Here is an 18,855-nt window from a genome sequence, read left to right as displayed (position 1 = left end):
AGGGGCTGGAGTGTGCAGCAGTATTTTCTGACTCTTTTCCAGTGTTAGCTTTAACAGTTAACAGTTTCTTGATGCTAATTGATCTCTTGCCTCCAAAGCACAGATTTCAGTGTTATCTATGCCACAATACCTATTAGTTTTGCCCAAAATGTTTGTTTCCACTTTGTGGTTTTGTAAGTTTATTTTTTATTCCATCTTAGGGATTTGTCCCCTGCTATGTAAAAGTACTCTTTGACATTAAGGATAGCTTCTCAAATTCCTTTTGCGATTTATTCTACTTGGAGATCTGCTCTCTTATGCTGTTAGCCCAGATTTTCTCTATTCATTTCATCACTCTTTTATGGTGTAACTGCACTTGAGTCTCACATATCTTAGAGACAGGACTTTGGGACTCCGTTTCCCTGCAGATCAGAAGCTGGACCTGTCCACGGTACTGATGCTGCCAGAGGTAAAGTTTTACCCGAACTTCGAAGTATGCGAATTATTGAACAGAAGGTGAACAAATACCTCCAAAAAATATATGTGCCATTATGCTATTTTACCTTTCCTCTCCTCTGGTTTCAGTTCAATTAAGCTTCACCCAAGCTGAACTTTTCAAGTCCCCTATCAAGCGCACTTCAAGAAAGTAAATTTGGTGTTCCGCATCTATTGCAAGTAAAGCACGGAAATAAATACTACCAGTCTGTTGCTGTGTCTGTTTCTTCCAGAAGCCTATGGAATAATAAGGAGACCAAATAGAACCCCATTGTATTCCCAGTGAGAGAGAAAAAGTATTGTAGGCTTTGCCTTAAAAGCAAAACAAACAAAAAGAACCCCAGCAAGGACAAACCAACAAAAAACCCCCCACGTCACAACCCAACCCAAAACCGCAGTGATACAGAGTCTGACCAAAGGCCCATCTGGCACAGCATCCTGCTGTTCCTGACAGTGCGCAAAAGTGGATAAATTGTCAGGAAAGAGTAAGCATAGCATAAGATGGTATTTCTTTAGGATACTCTCCTAGCCTTCTACTCTTCTCATAATTTGTAATTCAGAGTTAGTGTCCTTTTTTATAACACCTATTAATGTATTTCACTTCTCTTAAATAATTCAGAGTTTTGATTTATGAGCTCTGTTGGCTTGTGTTGATTCATTTTGAAGACATTAGCAGTGAGATATCAGAGTAGAGGTGTATGTACAGTCTGGCATACTAGCATAACCCAGCATTGACCTCAGTTCATATCAATATGCCAGGCTGAAAATCGTGACAGCTGAGGTCTCTGATTCATAATTCCTTTTGGATTTAGCTGCAGCTGTGGAACTATAACATCTATATCCAACAGGAATCAACCAGAGTCTTGACTTAAACAAATATGGGACTTGTCAACTCTACTAGTGGCAAGGGGTTGTAATCTTCAAGTCAGCAGAGGAGTATTTGGGACAAAGTATTGGATCTACAGAAGGAAGTGAAAATTATGTCACTAATTTCAGTTAAATCTCTTTTCACTCAATAATTGTGATATGTATAAATAAAAGGAGGGCTTTCAGATGAGAAACTGCTGTGATGTATTCTATCTCAACGTACAAAAAAAGATACAAGAACAACTGAAAAGGGTATTCAAGACAGTGCCAAACAGAAGGAGCATGGAGGGGAAAATGTTGGGTCTTGAAAAATACGGCATCCTAGCTTCTCTGAGAGTTTCCAAGTATCTCTGAATTAGCTCTGACGAGGTATATAGCAATCTTCCAACATCCACTGTGGAAAAAATGCAAGATGAAAATACCTGTATTGCCTGTTCTGAAGAGTCAGGGAGAATGAGGCATATTGTTACCCGATCAGTATGTATTCTTTTAAATCCTGTTGGTGTGTTAGCCTTTTATTCTTTGAAGTGGCTCCAAGTTGTTCTTTGCTGTTGTTTCCAAGTTGTATCTGAGATCTAATATGGGGTTAAATGTGTGCTTAATGAAGAAGTTTAAACCGGGCAACAGAAAATAATGATGGTCACCATGGAATTATCTTAAAATCTGACAAGTTCTATTCTCCACATTCACATGGACTCATATGAGATGTGATTATGTGTTTAGTTAGATATTTTACTCTTTGTATCAAATTTATGACCATAATGATATCCTGTACCATGTTGGGCTCTATCTCAACCCCCAGATACACAAGTCTTTTTGATGGAAAGGTACTGTTAGAACTTCTAGATCTGTGGTAAAATGTTTTAGGAGGTATTAGCTATTCTTTCCTTTGGATGAATGCCAGGAGAAAGTCAGCCACAGCAAGAACACTCTCATTAATTTTTCATAAGAATTAGACCACTTACCTTCCTTAGCTGATAATTATAAGAAGGTCTTAAGCATGCAAACTTGTAAGCCTCAGGTTTTTATTTTCTTCTTTGTCTTTTCATCTCCTACAGTGGGCTGTATGGAATTGATAGCATGCCAGACCTGCGTAGAAAGAAATCTTTTCCCATTGTTCGAGATGTGGTAAGTAACTTCCGATGCCATGAAACTGTTGATCCATTTGTCAGTCGTCTAGATCTTTCTTGTAATTAGTATTGTGCATGTGAGTGATAGTTTGTCAACAACTGGTTTATGGAAAAAAGGTATCTTGAGAGAATGGATTGAGGCCAGTAAATGATGCAGTTGTTATAATGTGCTAGATAAGTCTGAATATCTCATGGAATGTTTAGATATTACTTGCAGAGTCAAGTAATGTGCATTTCCTGCGATGATAAACTGCTCGGGTTTGTGTTGAATTAGCTTACAAAGACAGCTGTTATTGAGTGCTTGGGATACCAATTGGCTTGATTTATTATGATACTGAAAGAGGAAGAAAGTTCCTTTTAAAAAGCAACCCTGTTTCAGTGCGAATGTTTATAAAGATTTATGCATACTTTTGGTACAAGATGAAGCATGTTATTTTAGCAGTTAGTGTAGACAATAATAATCTAGGCAAATCCATTTCAGAAAGGTAAAAAGAATGGCACTTTCTTTGAGATTTATTCTGACTTCCAGACTAAACAACATTAAGTAGAATCTCTCTGCTCTGAAGAATTTTAAGTGCCATTCATATTTCTCTTTTTCCTGACTATAGAATTCATAATTCAATAAAATACATATTTAATCTCTGGTGGTGGTGAGTCTCTAAACCAATTTCTCGTTGTAAAGAAAGGGAATCAGCCAAAATAAGTTATTGTTACAGTTGTCTCTAAAAGATCATTCTTTGCCAAATTATTGCCTAATGTATTCTCAGCTGCTCTGTTCAGTTACTCTACAGTGATATACCATACTGTCTGAAGGGTCACAAAGAGAAAGCATAGCAACCATTTTAGAGTAGAATTCCTTCTGAAATCAATGAAAGGTTGCAATTTATGACATAGTAGAGCCTGCATTCATTGAAACCATCTCTTTGACAGTAGATGCTCCACTGTAAGTTGTATTACACAAGTATAATTTACAAACATGTTATGATGGTTTTATGCATATTAAATAGCCCTTTGCTTTATTCTTAATGGTTGGAACTGTTTACAGACTGGTATTACTCAGAACAAGTTAAGATATCAGAGTCTTAATATTAACTATTCACTTTGGGAAATATAATAATTATCACAGTGAAACAAAAAAGAAAATTCACATTTTGAATGGTGGAATAAAAGTTTCATTTTATTATTCTAATATATCAATGATTACTATGTAATCTGTCCAATCATTGAAGGATAACTCCTCTTGAAGGAATTCTACCTTTAGTAAGTGGAAGTTGCAGTTTTAAAACTGAAATTTGTTCTGCAATTTAACCATTACGGACTTCCAGTATAGCTCTTAACTACGTTCTTAAACTATATACTTCTTTAAAATAGTAAATTATATTACAATTCTGTTCTGCAGCTGTAAACCTAAGATAATTTTACCAACTTAAAAGGGAACTTATTTCAGACTTCGTGTAGGTCATCTTCATCTTTGAAAGATTATTTGTATTCAAAGATAGGTGCATGTTAAGCAATCTCCTCTGAGCTTGTAATAGGTTGATTCCAAAATACCTCATTTAAATCAGTAACCTAATTCTCAAGTCCTTGTCAGATCTGATACATTGTAAATGATCTTTTTTATCTTTACTTATACTATGGTTTCAGAAATATAGAAATCATATTGTTAGAAAAGAGTGCTACACTTTTTTCACACTCACTGAAATAGATATCATTTGATATCTTGTTTTGTTGTTGCAATAAACTGACAAATTATTAATATTCTTTGTAATTTCTTTCCTATTTCGGCTGGATTTTTCAGGCTATGGTAAGTGCTTTCATACTCATAAATGTTCTAAAATGTTCATAATAACTCCTAGAGATTTCATGAATGTCATATTTTATGCTGACCTTTTATTGGAAAATAGAACTTTATGACCAAGAATTTAATCCAAACCAAAGTTGTGCCTTATGTTGAATGTCTTGTCCTGTGTATCATATATGCCAAAATTATTAGATAAAGTTTGTTAAAAAGTTATCTATGTATTCCAAATATCCTTTCTAATGATAAAAGCAGATTGTTTAGCACCCAATCGTGATGCTTCCCCTGTGGAACTGAACAGCCTTACATACCTAGACAAAGAAATGTCGAAAGTGTTCCTTACTTTTAAATCCTCTTGTATCAATTCTGCATTGTCAGAGGAATCATTAGATAAAAGCTAAATATCTGGACTGTTTTACGTGAAATCTGCTATTTGCAGTCCATTTTCTTAACTTCTTAACTTCTTTAATCATTAATAGATAAATTGGATTACGTATTTTAATATCCATACATGAAATAGATCATTAAAATAATGAAACAGAATTTGTTTATTTGTGGTTTTGTTTTTTAAAAAATTCTACTGAATAGAAATCACAACAATATGATTATATTCATTTATTTCACACTTGTGTACTCCAGGAATTAAGAATTAGTTGTGAGGAACTTAAATTATGGATGAACTTGTTTGGTCTTGTTTTCGTGCCATTTCTGACTTAATAGCTTAATATTCAGAATGATCTTAGAGGCTAGACAGGGCATGCTCTCATGCCCTTGCTATGAAAACAAATTTGAAGAAAAAGTAAATGGTATTACAGTGGTGTCCAGTAATGATTGTGTAGTTGAGTTGCCATTCCCTTTCTAATCTGTTTTCTGAGCTTAACACTGCAGTTCTGCTGAACATTTCAGGATCAGACATCAGCTTTTTAAATCGAAAAAATTATGGGAAGGGGCTAAATAATTTCAGACAATAGCTTGTTTCCTTTCAAGTGATTTCTTCCTCCTTCCTGTCACCCTCCATCCCCTTTTGAAAGACAGATCTATCTTTCAAAATAATAAAGTCGAGATCCGTAGAGTGATAAATTACCTTTAGTTGCTCAAAAATAAACACTTCTGAAATCATGCAACTTTTGAATGCTGAAAACAGTATTTAATTTTTTTTCAGATTCACGTCTAGTGGATAACTCTTACATTGTATTGAAAATATAACAGTATTTGTAAAGTGGTTAGAAATATTTCGTCTTCAACATTTTTCCTGGTGATAGCAGTCTATAGATCCTTTTAAAGAAAAAAAAATGTGAAGGAAAAGGTGATCAGGAAAACAGAAACTCTCTGTAAAACAGAGGAATGAGTATTACATGGCACAGCCAGCATTCATGAACAGTTGCAAAATGTTAGTTTGACTGCTTCTTCCTCCCTGCTACTTTGGCTGCTCAAACCACACCTTTCTTTTATTTTATCATGGCAGGTGGCTCTTTTTTCACCCACACAATTTTTCATTTAACATTTAATTGTAGCTTGACTCTAATTTTCTTTTACTTATGGTTACCACTTTTCAATGTTTTTGCTAGAATGAGTCCTAATTATATTAATTTAATTTATTTAAGCTGCTAAGGCAAATTTGGAGGTAATACATAAAATAGCGTAGATGCAAGTTATTAGGGGGTCTGAAAGGACTTGAGCACAATGGAGACCAAGTTATTTTAAATCCTGTATCAGGAATTTGGAAAAAACATTTTAAAATTAAATAGATTATGTTCTGCTTTATAATCTTTTTTTTTAAATCAATAAATTTGTCCATACATTCATGATGCAGTAGTACCTACATAGAGATCTTTACACTCTGCAGGTCAAATTCTCGTATAAGGAAAGACATGAGGTAGTATCTGAACATCAGTTTGAGAGGGTAAGCAAGTGTAAACTGCTGAACAAGTCTTGTGTCCCATTAAAGGAGAGTAGTGAAAGGCTTCAGGTTCCTGTTGCTCACCCTGTTCTTCTGATGCTCTGGCAATTTGGACTTCTTTCCTGAGGGCTCCAGATGATTAGCTGCACTTACTTTTCTTCCTTGATACTATTTAAAAACAGAAGAGCAATAGGGGAAAAAGTTTTCTTGCTACATTCATAACCTGCCACCTTGTTTCCCATAAATGAGTTTGGCAGCATTTTTCGCGTCCTCTTTCCAAAATACTCAAAATTTCCAAAATACACTCCTCCTTGCTTCACTCCATCCATAAGAATGAACACTGTATGTGTTTGTTCAGTGCTTCAAGCTGTTGAATGATCACCAGCTACAGTATTTTAGAACAGAAATATTTTATTTATGGCCTTTCTCTTGAAGATGCAGTTTATGCTGACAGTGATACATAAATGGAGATGATCTTTGCAAGTTTTTTCACTGAAATCCCTGTAAATGTAATCTATAATGACTGTTAACTTTACTGGTTTATTAAAAATCCTTCTAGATATCACTTTCTTCTATTATGCTTCCAACATAACAAACACTTTATTAAGAACAACCTAATTATTTGTTTCCTATTAGGCTTAGTTATTTTAGATAGGACACTGTACTACGATTTTAGACGTGTTTCTGATTAAGGAGCAAAATGGTTAACCTACATTATTCCAGAAGTAGCCCTTGGGAGAACTGGGCCTCAGGGACACACGACAGGGTCAAAATTGCTTCCTTGCTTCCCTTTTTCTCACAGGAAATAGTGTATTTATTGACTTATAATGGTAGCATGAAACTGTAGTTCTCCCGCTGGCTCATGTACTTTGGCTGATATATTGCTGGAGGACAGAACATGGTATCATGCACTACCCTGTATTCAAGGTTGATGGTGTTATGCCCTTTGCATTTCTGCCCTGACAAGTAGTCCACACTGGTCTATAGCCTGAAATGGCTAGGATTGTGTATTTTAGACCTAAAAGGATCAAATCACTTCCTAAGTATAAGGGACATGAAGATTAGAGGTCAAAACTATAAAACCTGACATACTGCAGGCAAGTAAATGTAAATGGATGCTTTTCAAGACTTTGAGAAGAAACCTAAGTTTCAAGAAGGATCAGAAGATGGTTGCTTTTAAAAAGAATCTTTTTAAACCTAAAACTCTATTGATTATGAAAATTGTTTCTTTTCATCTTAATGTTAGCAACACATTTTTGCTTGCCGTTTCTCACTTTGTGTGGGTCCTGTAGCATTAGTTTTTGTCACAAAAAGTTTGTGCTCTGTTTAATCTTTCCTGACACCTTGTCAATCTCACTGGCACACACCAATGGAATTTCTCGTATTTGCAGAAATAGAAGGAACAGATGGTCACAGAGAAGCAAACAGAATTATTTACTTTCTTAACAACAGAGTGGGGAAACTGATAGCAAATTAATGGCATGGGCTTGGTAAACTGCTGAGAGTTTAAAAGAAAAAAAAAAGGGGGGGGGTGTTCTTTGCATCACATATGAACTGTAATAGGACAGTGATGAATCAAATCAAATATTTCTGTGCCAAGGATGACTTCTTACCCTACATATAATTGGTTTCACAAGATTAATAACTTTGTGTCTATCTTCAAGTTTAATTATTGTCAAGGGAAACTTATTGAAAATTGAATAGCTATGTTCTCAGCTGAAAGCAAACATTTAGAATTAAAATTAACAGTCTTAATATCTCTACATTAAAACAAATCCATTTAAATCGTGTTAGTGTTTAAAATTATAAAATGGGAAGAAGTTGGAATCGCCTCTCCATCCAAAGATTAATGATGCAGTTCCTCTGCTGATGTAAACCTAAATTGCTTCTGAACCAATATATATTTCACAAAAGTAAGAATGTCATATGCAAAATATCATTGAAACTTTTGCTCTGATAGCTTTATAATGGTGGACTACAGAAGACCCAGTTCACAGGAAGGTGAAAATCTGTATCCTCACAACAAAGGCAACAACAGACCTATGGTTAGTGGGTGGTAGAGTTGATCATCCTCACACTGCTAGACTACGAGGGCAGCAATGTATGACAAAGCAGATGCTCGACTGCAGAACAGAGACAAAGCACAAGTGTACAGGCACACTTGGAATGATTTAGAATAGGGGGAAGGATGCATGAACCCAATTTTGAAGGTAAAAGACAGTAATATAGCAGTGTTGTGGTTAATATTTTGTACAGTGGAATAAGTCTTATCTGTTTCTGTCAAGCCAAAAGGACTACTGATAGCAGAAGTGATAGTCAGACTTGAAATATTATTCGGAAAACATACAGAACTCATTTCCCCAGGGTCTTTTTCCTTCTAATCATTATAGTCTCTAATTAATTCTCAAGGGCCCACTTTAATTACAGGGATATTGCAGTAAGGAAGATAAAATTTCCTTGTTTATTGTATATTAAAAATTCTTTATTTAGAGCACCTTTCTTTGTATGTACTATACCAGAGCAAATAAGATTGTCTCTACAACCAAGGATATAGTCTTCAGAACTGGGGGATGTTCATATACCCTTAACATCATGTGGACAAAAGGCAGAGTTCTATCCTTTTTTCTCCCTCTAAAAACCAGAGTATTTCTCCATATAGCTATTCATAGTATTGAGTGAATATTGTCTTTAAGGAAAAAAATACTTTCAGGTTTCCCAAAGACTTTTTATTTAAGACAAGTAGCATTTTATATACATACACACAATTTAAAAATGCTCAGTGAGTTACAAAAAATTAGCCAGACTGACAACTTGAACCGTAAGACTATTGCAAAATCTCCCATGTTGCTGCAGGCACAGACAGCTTCCAAATTAGGGCAGGATGCCTATCCCTGTACCACATTAATTTGGTTGGCAAAGCGGAAAAACAGTGACAGCCTGTGGTTTAAAAAAACTGAGTCATAAACCTCTGAATAACAGGTTTTATATTAGAAATGGCAGCTCAGCTAGGCACTGCTGAAAGAAACAGTAATGATGATGGAAAGTGTGCTTGCATCATGTACTGAAACCTTAAAAGTTCTGTGCAGCAAACATTAACTAAAAGTTTTTGTAACTCATGCAGTTTTGCTTAAATCTGATAGCACAAACAAGTACTACTTGTCTTCTGTTAGATTCAACAATTGGAGTTACTAGCATAATTTCTAACAGTTTTGTATTTGCTTTAAACAGACACTTGCGGCTCGAAAATCTGGTATTTCCATGGCCATGCTCATGCGGACCTCCATAAACAATGATGAAATGGTAAGTGTTTTCAGTGGCAGGTTTAAGTCATTTAAATAGCAGAGAAATCTTTGTTCCAAGCTCTTTAGAAGTTATTTCAGCCTTAGACACTCCAAACTGGATAAAACTGAGTGTATAAGCATTCCATTTGTTGTGTAGGAACTTTCAGGGATCTTGAACGGAATTTGCTGTCTGATCTACAGTGACAAGACCAGGTTTGCTGCTTCTGCTTCACATCCATGACAGTCAGAAGAGATTAAGCAGGAAACCTTTGTTTTACAAAATAGTTACTTGGAGAAACCTTTTATTTTAAATTGTCCAGCTGCACCATGCTTTACCTGCAGTCTTTCAGAATCCGTCTCTCTTCATCACACCATGAGTATAATTAAAATAACAGGACTCTGCAGGAAGGTTTCTCTGTGATTATTATTTTTTTCTGAGTCCTTATAGGTGGCTGGGACATTATTTGATTTTGTAAATGTTACTCCTACTAGTAACAAAATATTTAATTTTTACAAGAAGTGACTAGGAAAATCTTTTGGAAAAATCATATTCTCATAGCTAGTAAAACCAGTGTGGTGTGGTTTTCCATTATTGACTTCACTTATATTTTGCAAAAGAAATTTATTTTAAACAAAACTAAAACAGATGCCATTTTCTTCAGGAATTCTTAAAGTGCAATGCAAGCAGATTTACATGGCTGAACTAAGCAAAAGCACTACCTTGAAAAAGTAAAGGCTTCTTTTGTGTTCCTTAAATTGCTAGTGCAAACATAGTTTTCTAGAGGATATCCTACACTGAAGAAAAAAAAAAGTGTTGAATTTTCATACTGTTGTTAAGCTCCATAGTAGAAGAAAGGAAGAGCAGAATACATTGACAGATATTCTGGGAACTGAAGCCCATAGCACAAGTGTACACACATCCATCACTCTTCTCTGTCTTATTGTGAACTTTCTATGCTTATATGGTAATCAAAAAGGAACAAATTGGTAGTGCTCAGGGATAGATTGATGAGGTAGAAAACAGCTGGTGTTTGAAATGATCTTTCGGTAGGAGCAGTAGTTATTTTGTTCTGCTATCTCAAAATAGGAACAAAGGTTGATAGAATGAAGGAGAATGGTGGAATCTTAAAAAGAACTTAAAGGCTGAGGGAAAAATATAAAGAACAAACTTATGCATCCAGCTGGTGCAAAATAAAGACTTTTTCTATCTGTGTTATAGCAGCTACAAAATTATCTGTTTGGTAAAAGACCCTAAGATAGTTCATATGCTTTACTAAAAGATGTCTACTAAATAACAAAATAAACCATTTGTAAGTATTACTGCTTTTTATGACAATAAATACAGGTTCAACTATTCATTTACATGCCTCCTCTCATGCAAAAACTACCAGGCTGTGACTTTGGAGGGTTAAAGGTGCAAGTTTGGGACATAATATTAATTGTCAACAAATGCAGGACAAGAAAGAATAATTTAGACTGCACTTATAGATTCTGACTTAAGTGGTACTGATCAGAGGAAAAAAGAAGGCAGCAAATCCCAGTGGACAGCTCGATGCAAATATTTCTCCAATGTTTGCTGTCAATCAGGAGAAACTAATGAACCATGGTTCAGGAGAAATGGAAAGAGAAAAATAAGTTGAATCTCTTTTTATGCTATTATACTCCTTGGCCTCCATTTCAATCAGGCTGTATGAAAAAATGTGTACCAGAAATTTTCTTAAGAAATCTTTGAACAAAAACGTAAGTCCAAAGGCACACAACAAATATAATTTAGATACATAAAAGTTCATTTGATGAGAAAATGTAAAAGGCTAATTCAGGGAAGAGGTGAATAAGAGAACCCTGTCTTATTGCAGCCCTCACTAAAGATATTAAAGGGAAGTGGGTACTCTTTCAAGGATAAATGTAATGGTACAGCCAGTAAAACCACTTGCAATATATTTAAAACAAGTGAAAGGTAGTACTTTTCTACTTGCTCTGTAAGTAGCCAGCAGAAGTTAATACCCTAAGGCATCATCAAAACTGAGTAGAGCAAGATTTGAAAACAGACATTTTCAGGCATAAAAGAACTCTCCAGATACTCTCCACAAAACCAGATGAAGTGCAATCACCGATGAGTGTTAAGGAAGAAAATACCCTTTGGGCATGTTATTCCTCTGATTAAGGCTTTTCTGGTTTTTACTCTCCCTGAACTCTTTCTGGAGGGAATATTAGTGACTCTGATGGAAGCAGGTTATTTGGTTGATTAGATTCCGTATGGAAATTCTAGACCGCTGTGGCCATATAAGCCTATGTTTCATACACAAAACTTCAGGGACTACTTTGTTTTCACCTTATTAAGCACTAAGCAGCTGAGATTCAGATTGTTTGCAGTGCTAATCAGCGAATAGCTGATAACTGTCCTCCTGCTAGAACCGGTCATGGGTCCTAAGGCAAAACAGTCCAAGAAATGGGTGTGGATTTTGGAGAGTATGGATCACTCTTGTTTACAGGTAAAAAGCATCTTGGTGCTTAACAAGGAAGTAGTGAGTATGCTATTATAGGAATACAGACAAAATGGAACTATAAAATTGGCCCACTTTTATTTGATGAGGAGACTATATAGACACTAGATAAAGGATAGCACTGTATATAATCAAAGTACATTTTGTGCATTGTGTCTAAGTTCCTATAGGAAGTATTTAAATATTCAGAAGTAATGTGTTAGGTAATTACTTAAAATGCATTAGTGAATGTAACATTAATGATTTTTTTTTTTAATTTTTGCTTCAAAATATAAAAAATATATAGGGGACACTGTTAATTGACTGACCTGATTCCAACTTAACTCTCCTATTTCTCTAATCAGTCAAAATGGTCATCCAGGGTTCTTTTGTCTTCAAAGTGCAAGGCAAAATTAGTAAATCAGTATTTAGTGAATTAGTTCATACTTCTATGTACATTCTGATATTTTGTAGTATTGTAAGTGTAATGACATGTACTTTAGCTTCAGTTTGCTTGTATTAAACAATACTTCAACTGAAGTCTTGATTATTATTTTTTCTTATCCAACAGAAAATACATGTCTTCAAGAAGACATTGCAGGCTTTGATCTATCCAATATCATCAACTACACCTCACAACTTTGAAGTTTGGACAGCTACAACTCCCACATACTGTTATGAATGTGAAGGTCTACTTTGGGGCATAGCCAGACAAGGCATGAGATGCACTGAATGTGGTGTCAAATGCCATGAGAAGTGCCAAGACCTCCTAAATGCTGACTGTTTGCAGAGTGAGTATTTCCTGACAGCTAAAGCTTTGCAGTACTTCACACCTTTTGATTTTGTGTGTACACTCGGATATTTCCTGAAATGAAGGGCCAGATCATCAGAAACCAGTGAAGGCGTGTTGATATTCATTGGCTGAGGACCTAGTGAGAAACTTCATGAAATACATACTTACTGTTAATTTTGCTTGTGTCCTTGGAACTTGCTGAATTTAGCTGATCAGTTTGGTAGCATCGGTATATTATTTACTTTCTACTGCCTATGGCAACACTCAGAGCAATTTGTTACATGACATAAAACGTCTTTGCTTTATTTAACTCAGAACACAAGAAATGTCAAAGCAAAGATTAAAAAAAACCCCTCTAATACATATTGCAGTCGTATTAATACGCTATAGAGTAGACAAGAATATGAAAGAATAAATAGGGTCTTGTCCCTCCAAAATACCAAACCATGTATCTGTAAGGTGTAAAAAAATATTAGTCAGGAAGTCCTTTGGGACTAGAATTAAGGTGAAACAACCTTGTTTGCTTTTTCATCAGCCAAATTGATTCCAGCCACCATGCATTCTCCTCCAAAAATATCTAAGGTGCATTTAAACCATACTTATATTACAACACAGTTACTACATAATATTCTAAACAATAGAAAATCAAGACCTGCAAACTTTCTGATATTCTGATCTTAGAATGGGAGGAGCTTTTACAACTCTAGAGTTATTTCACTTTGTTCACTGTTGATATGTTCCTGAGGGTTTACCTAGCTTCTACATGTAGGAAAAGTACGTAGATATTCCAGTCAGGTTGTCTTTCTTCCCACTGTGTTCTTTATGTGAGGAGCCGTCACAAGGGATGGATTCTCAAGATTGATATTGTTCAGGAATTAATCACAATGTCCCTGAGAAAGTGACCCCATGGAGCATAAATCAATGACAAATTTCTAAATCAAACTGCTTAACTGTTCTTAATTGTGATTCTGCACTATGGTGGAACTGGGCTGTGTTTGACAGCTAAGCTTTTGATGTAGTTTCACAAGTGAGAAAAGAATGTTTGCTTTGAAAATCAAATATTATAAAAGTATATTTTGCAGCATTAATATGATTGGTGATGAGTTTTCAAAAGTGTGTATAGATACTCATGAGTAGCTTCTTGAATAAGTGCAAATAACTTCTGTTACCTGGACAGTAACAAAAGAAGGTAGGCTTTCATAATGTCATTTCCCATTCATTCTTATTGACTAATTGTCCCATTTCATTCTAGGTACATTTTAAGACTAGGTAAAAGTAATTAATTGTGCATCAACCTGTTGATCTCTCTTTCAGGTAGTCATCTGACATCCTAGTTTTGCTAGGAATCACTTGGCTTGTGTTACTTGGACTTAGAGGCATAAAAATGAGTTAAAAGAATAATGAGCTTGTACTTCTGCTGGCAACAGGATGTATGCAAGTCACTTGCCAACTAACTGCTCATTGAGTTGATGGAGGCAGTAGGAAGTAGAAATAGCTTTCCTAAAATTACTCTCTCCCTTTATGCATATCTTGTTTAGCACGATTTATGTACAGGAAGAAGAAAACATGGAGGAGGGACATTGAATTGATTCTGATATTCTCAAAATGGAATGTAGGATTCATTTGTAGGAGGGCCTCAAAACAAATCTGTATGGATCACAGTGGATCTAACTGAAGCTTATTCTCGGCATATTCTTCAAGGAATCGGGCTATTGCTGGATTTGGAGCTACTTTGCTAAGACTCTCATCTGCTGTTCCACGAAAATGCTGATTGTATTCTGTGGCAGAGTGTCAAGTATTCTATACAGTGTTGTGGGAATTCCCCTATCATAATTGCATACATAATGGTCTAGAAATAAAGCATAGCTGAAACTTGGTCCATCAGAAGGGGATGTTTTCTTTCTGAGAACTTAACAGAACAGCATATCATGTTCTAATGCATTGTTTCAGAAATATTTTTAATTTAAGAAAATCAAGATTGATTCACTCCATGAGTGAGACACGTACAAGACACCTTGATTTAACAGTAGTGTAACGAAGTATTGCAAAGCTCAAATGGTTATGAGCATCATAACCACGCCTTCCTGTCTGGAGGAACCTTTCTGTTGCTGTTCGTTGGGTGGTTCTTGGCTCACCAAACATCGGTGAAAATCCTCCTCTATTCCACCAGGCTTCCCAACCTCATTACTGCATGCCATTCAGTCCCTTTTTGAACTACATTAGAGGGAGTTGGGAGGTTTTTTTGTATAGGAAGTTTGATATGGCAAGGGCATTTACTTCTGTCTCATGAACCATCTGTCTTGTAGTGCACTCTACTAAGTACAGCACAACACAGATCAATGGCACATTCTAAAGAGATACCTCATTTCCAATCACTCCTGATTTTTAGAATATTTAGATCTGATCTTTAATTTTAATCCTTATTTAGATTAATTTTTATCAGAGAAAACAGCAGTTAAGTCTTTGTGTTCTCATTCTTGCAGAAGTTTGCAGAGTAAAAAATGAAAACTTCCCGAGATGCCTGTGGAAACTAGCGTATATAAAGTATAGCATTTTAATCTATTTCTTCTATTTGAGAGAGTCGCATTCACGTTACTAAAGCTGTTTCTGCTCAGTTATAAAAGCATTGTGAGAAAAGCAAGACCCAAGATCACGTCCCTGACAATATCAGGGTTACAAGTTTCTTGCAATCCTCATCTAGCCCATGATTTCTCATAATAGAGAATGGTTAGAGAGATCATTCTTTCTAAGGCTTCTTAAAAGTGATGAAATCTCTTGTCACTGTACACACTGGAAAACAACATTCAAGCCAGTTAGGTCTGAGTGTAATACCTTTGTATTTCTGTTTGCATGACCTCCAATTTGGTCACAGTTCACTTCCTTCTGAACAAGAGTACAGGAACTGATTCCAAGTGTTCATGTTGCCTTGCCTCCATGGAGGGACTGAGCTGTTATTACTACACAAAATTAGTCATCCTTTCCCTGTGTGGTGAAAGACCTTCACATGATATTTATGTGCTGACCACGCTTCTTCCTGTTCCACCCTTCCCACTGTCAAGGAAACAAGCTGCTGCTAACTTTCTAAGAGCTGAGCTGCTTTTCAGGGTGCCACAACCATGCAGGTGACATGAGAGATATATCCATCCCTGTAATAGTTCAATCTTGGCTAAAACTGAAAATCTACAAAAGACATACAAAGTAAAAGTATCCTTTTTGTCTTCCTGGCCCATATCACCAGCCCAAAAAAACCATAATTGGGTCAGAGCACCATATTGCCTTTGAAGAATTTTTACCAATATATAAATGATAAGGTTGAGAGAGAACCTGCAAAAAAATAAATAGGATTGACAGACAAGTGTGGTGTAAACACTTTGGAAACTTTGAACTGAGTCTTGAAAGAATAAACTTCTAGAAGGCACACTGCAGATAAAAAATACTTCACCACCTAAGGGACCCTGATCATCACATTACTATGCAAATATTTTTGAGCATCCTGTCATATTTTTTGCAACAGATTAATTGCTCGGTGAGTTTGAATATTATACTACTTTGACAATGAAGTTCACGTACTTGTTTCATTTCTGTTAAAAATATTTAACATTCCATTGAAAAAAATGAATTGATCAGTGCAGTTGGTTAAATCTCTAAGAAAGCTGATGCTAACAATATCATAAAATGACGTGAATGTGGTTAACTGGTTTTTATCACAGTCATCTTTTTGGCCATCTCAAATCACTAGGACATATGGCGTCCAAACTTCTGTGATTTTATTTTTTTTTTTAATGTGTAATGATTGCTAATGTAGGCTGTAGAAACGAATTAAGAGCTCAAGTGCTTTAAGGTCAATATCTAAGCTTGTTCTAAATTAGGTTTTAAAAAAATCAGTAGTACATTCATTAGACCTCTCATCTTCAACAAGATATTGCTTTCCAGTAGTAGGTGCAATATTAAATCAGAATTGATTTCAATCATGTTGACTTTGTATCAGTCCTTAGGGTAAAAGGAGCTTGTTAACTTCTGTGCAATATAAGTTATGGTATTGTCTTAATTAGTCTGATCAATACTGCATGAAAACAGCTGTTGATAGACTGTCACAAATAGAGGATGTGAAAATAGCTGCAATAAATAATTTAATATAAATTGAAGGCTATGCTGTTTTTTCAGTAAAACTTAAAGGAAGTTGCTTTTTAATGCATATTCCAATTTTATCTGTACTGTCTCAAAAATCAGCAGGGTTTTCAACAGGAATAAGTTATTGCTATTCAGATTATGTCCATGGTTTATCATTTCATTATATTGTTGTATCTGTATTTTTTAAGGAAGGGCAGAAAATAAGAGAGAATGAAAAATGTTGCTCTCCCAGGAAGAACTGTGAATAAAAACTGTAACAGCATAGTCTCCTTATACTTTTTTTTTTTTTTTTTTTTTAAACTAGTAAAAGCTGTAGTGGCTTTGAGTTTAGATTCATTTCCTTAGTGTCAAACTAAAAATTCTCTGAAAAATGAGGTGGAAACATTATCTGGTTTAAATACACTTTCTATTTATTTTTTAGTTTTTAATATGGTTTCTTGTACAATCCCACTCCAAAAGGAGAGAGAGAAAGAAATGAAAATATTGTTATATCATGTTGACTTAGAAAAAAAAATTAAGAAATAATTTGAAGAATTATTCACATATGCATTATTGAAGTTTAGCTAGTAGCAGAGACAAAGGGCAGAACAGACAGACCCAGATATTGAACACTTCTACACACCTTTCTGGAAGAATCAATATACCTAATTATGTAAAAAAAGCTACATGTTCAGATGTTTTCACAGTACTGATCAATACTGAATAGTACTGATTCAATGTATGTTTCTAGGTATAACACATACCTGATTGAAGTTGAATATTAACCTGTCATGTTACACTAAATCAATTGATAATTTTAGGTATCACAAAGAATAAATGTAAAAGGCTTGATATTATCCGGATGAAACACACATCTCCTTGGAGTACTACGGGACCAAGAATTGGCTAAAGACTAGAGGAGAAAAAGAACTAAGATAGCAACTGTTTAATAAAAGTATTGACCTTTTTTTCTCATTTCAGGAGCTGCTGAGAAAAGTTCCAAACATGGTGCAGAAGATAAAACACAGAATATTATCAGTGCTATGAAGGAAAGAATGAAGATTAGAGAGAAAAATAGACCAGAGGTGTTTGAAGTGATCCAGGAAATGTTTAACGTTTCCAAAGAAGATTTTGTACAATATACAAAGGCAGCAAAACAAAGTGTTTTGGATGGAACATCCAAATGGTCGGCAAAAATAACCATCACAGGTAAATTTTCCTCTGTTTGCTCTAAGAGCTTGCTCTTTCTTAGTTTCCTGGTTTGGGAATAAGATTTATTATAATTAGAGCTGGCACTGTGTGTTCAGTTGCGTACTTGGTGCATCTATAAATGGTTGAATTTATAGCATGCTAGCTGGAAGAGTTTTAAGTTACAGCTGTTGGCAAAACTATGTTACGTTCCACTGCTCTAGGAAGGAAGATAAGTAAATGGTCTTGTTTTGTCTTCTCTACCTCCTACCAATATCTCCTATGTTAGGGCTGAACTTTTTGCGACGAATTGCAAGATTTAAAATTCATAATTGTGTTTATGGGTTTTAATGACTGTAATGCTAAGAACACTGCAGCTTGCAATTCCAGACCTACCCAGTGGTTTGAAACTCATCATCCATTCTTGTGGCTTGACTAAGGGTGTGTTCCAGTTTAGTGATGCTGAGCCAGGGAAACCTGCGCACCCAAACATACTCAAGATTGCTTCTAACTGCATTAAGCTGGTTGTGTATAAAGATTTCCAGGTCCTCTGGCTTTGACATTTCAGGTTTTGAATTAAAACCTCAGCACAGAAAATCTAAATAAAAGCTCAGCTGATCACACAGGTTAACCTGACTTTATGTGGTATTGGACTAGAGACCAAAGCATTGAAAGGCAGTGATGTGAAACATTAGAGGACTCTGGTTAGATTTCACATCTAATTTAGCCTCAATTTTGTTTTAATGTCATGAAAAATAATAAGCCCTCTTCTGATAGTAAAAGTAAATTAAATATTTTCTCTTTCTCCAGGATTTGCATTGTTCCTGTTAG

At 35.3% G+C, this 18,855-nt stretch overlaps 1 protein-coding gene across 3 annotated transcripts in view; it reads left to right on the top strand.

Moving 5' to 3' along the window:
* The window catches only part of UNC13C (unc-13 homolog C), a 216,060-nt gene that overhangs the window by 87,075 nt on the left and 110,130 nt on the right, over window positions 1–18,855 (top strand). For all 3 annotated transcript variants that reach the window (XM_075764598.1, XM_075764600.1, XM_075764599.1), the window contains 4 exons: window positions 2,400–2,469; window positions 9,398–9,469; window positions 12,505–12,724; window positions 17,818–18,045. In XM_075764598.1, coding sequence (XP_075620713.1) covers window positions 2,400–2,469; window positions 9,398–9,469; window positions 12,505–12,724; window positions 17,818–18,045 — 590 coding nt within the window. The remainder of the gene's footprint in view (window positions 1–2,399; window positions 2,470–9,397; window positions 9,470–12,504; window positions 12,725–17,817; window positions 18,046–18,855) is intronic.

Source organism: Balearica regulorum, chromosome 12 (assembly GCF_011004875.1).
Source record: "Balearica regulorum gibbericeps isolate bBalReg1 chromosome 12, bBalReg1.pri, whole genome shotgun sequence".
Classification (NCBI taxonomy): Eukaryota; Metazoa; Chordata; class Aves; order Gruiformes; family Gruidae; genus Balearica; species Balearica regulorum.
This window is presented reverse-complemented; position numbering and strand designations above follow the sequence as displayed.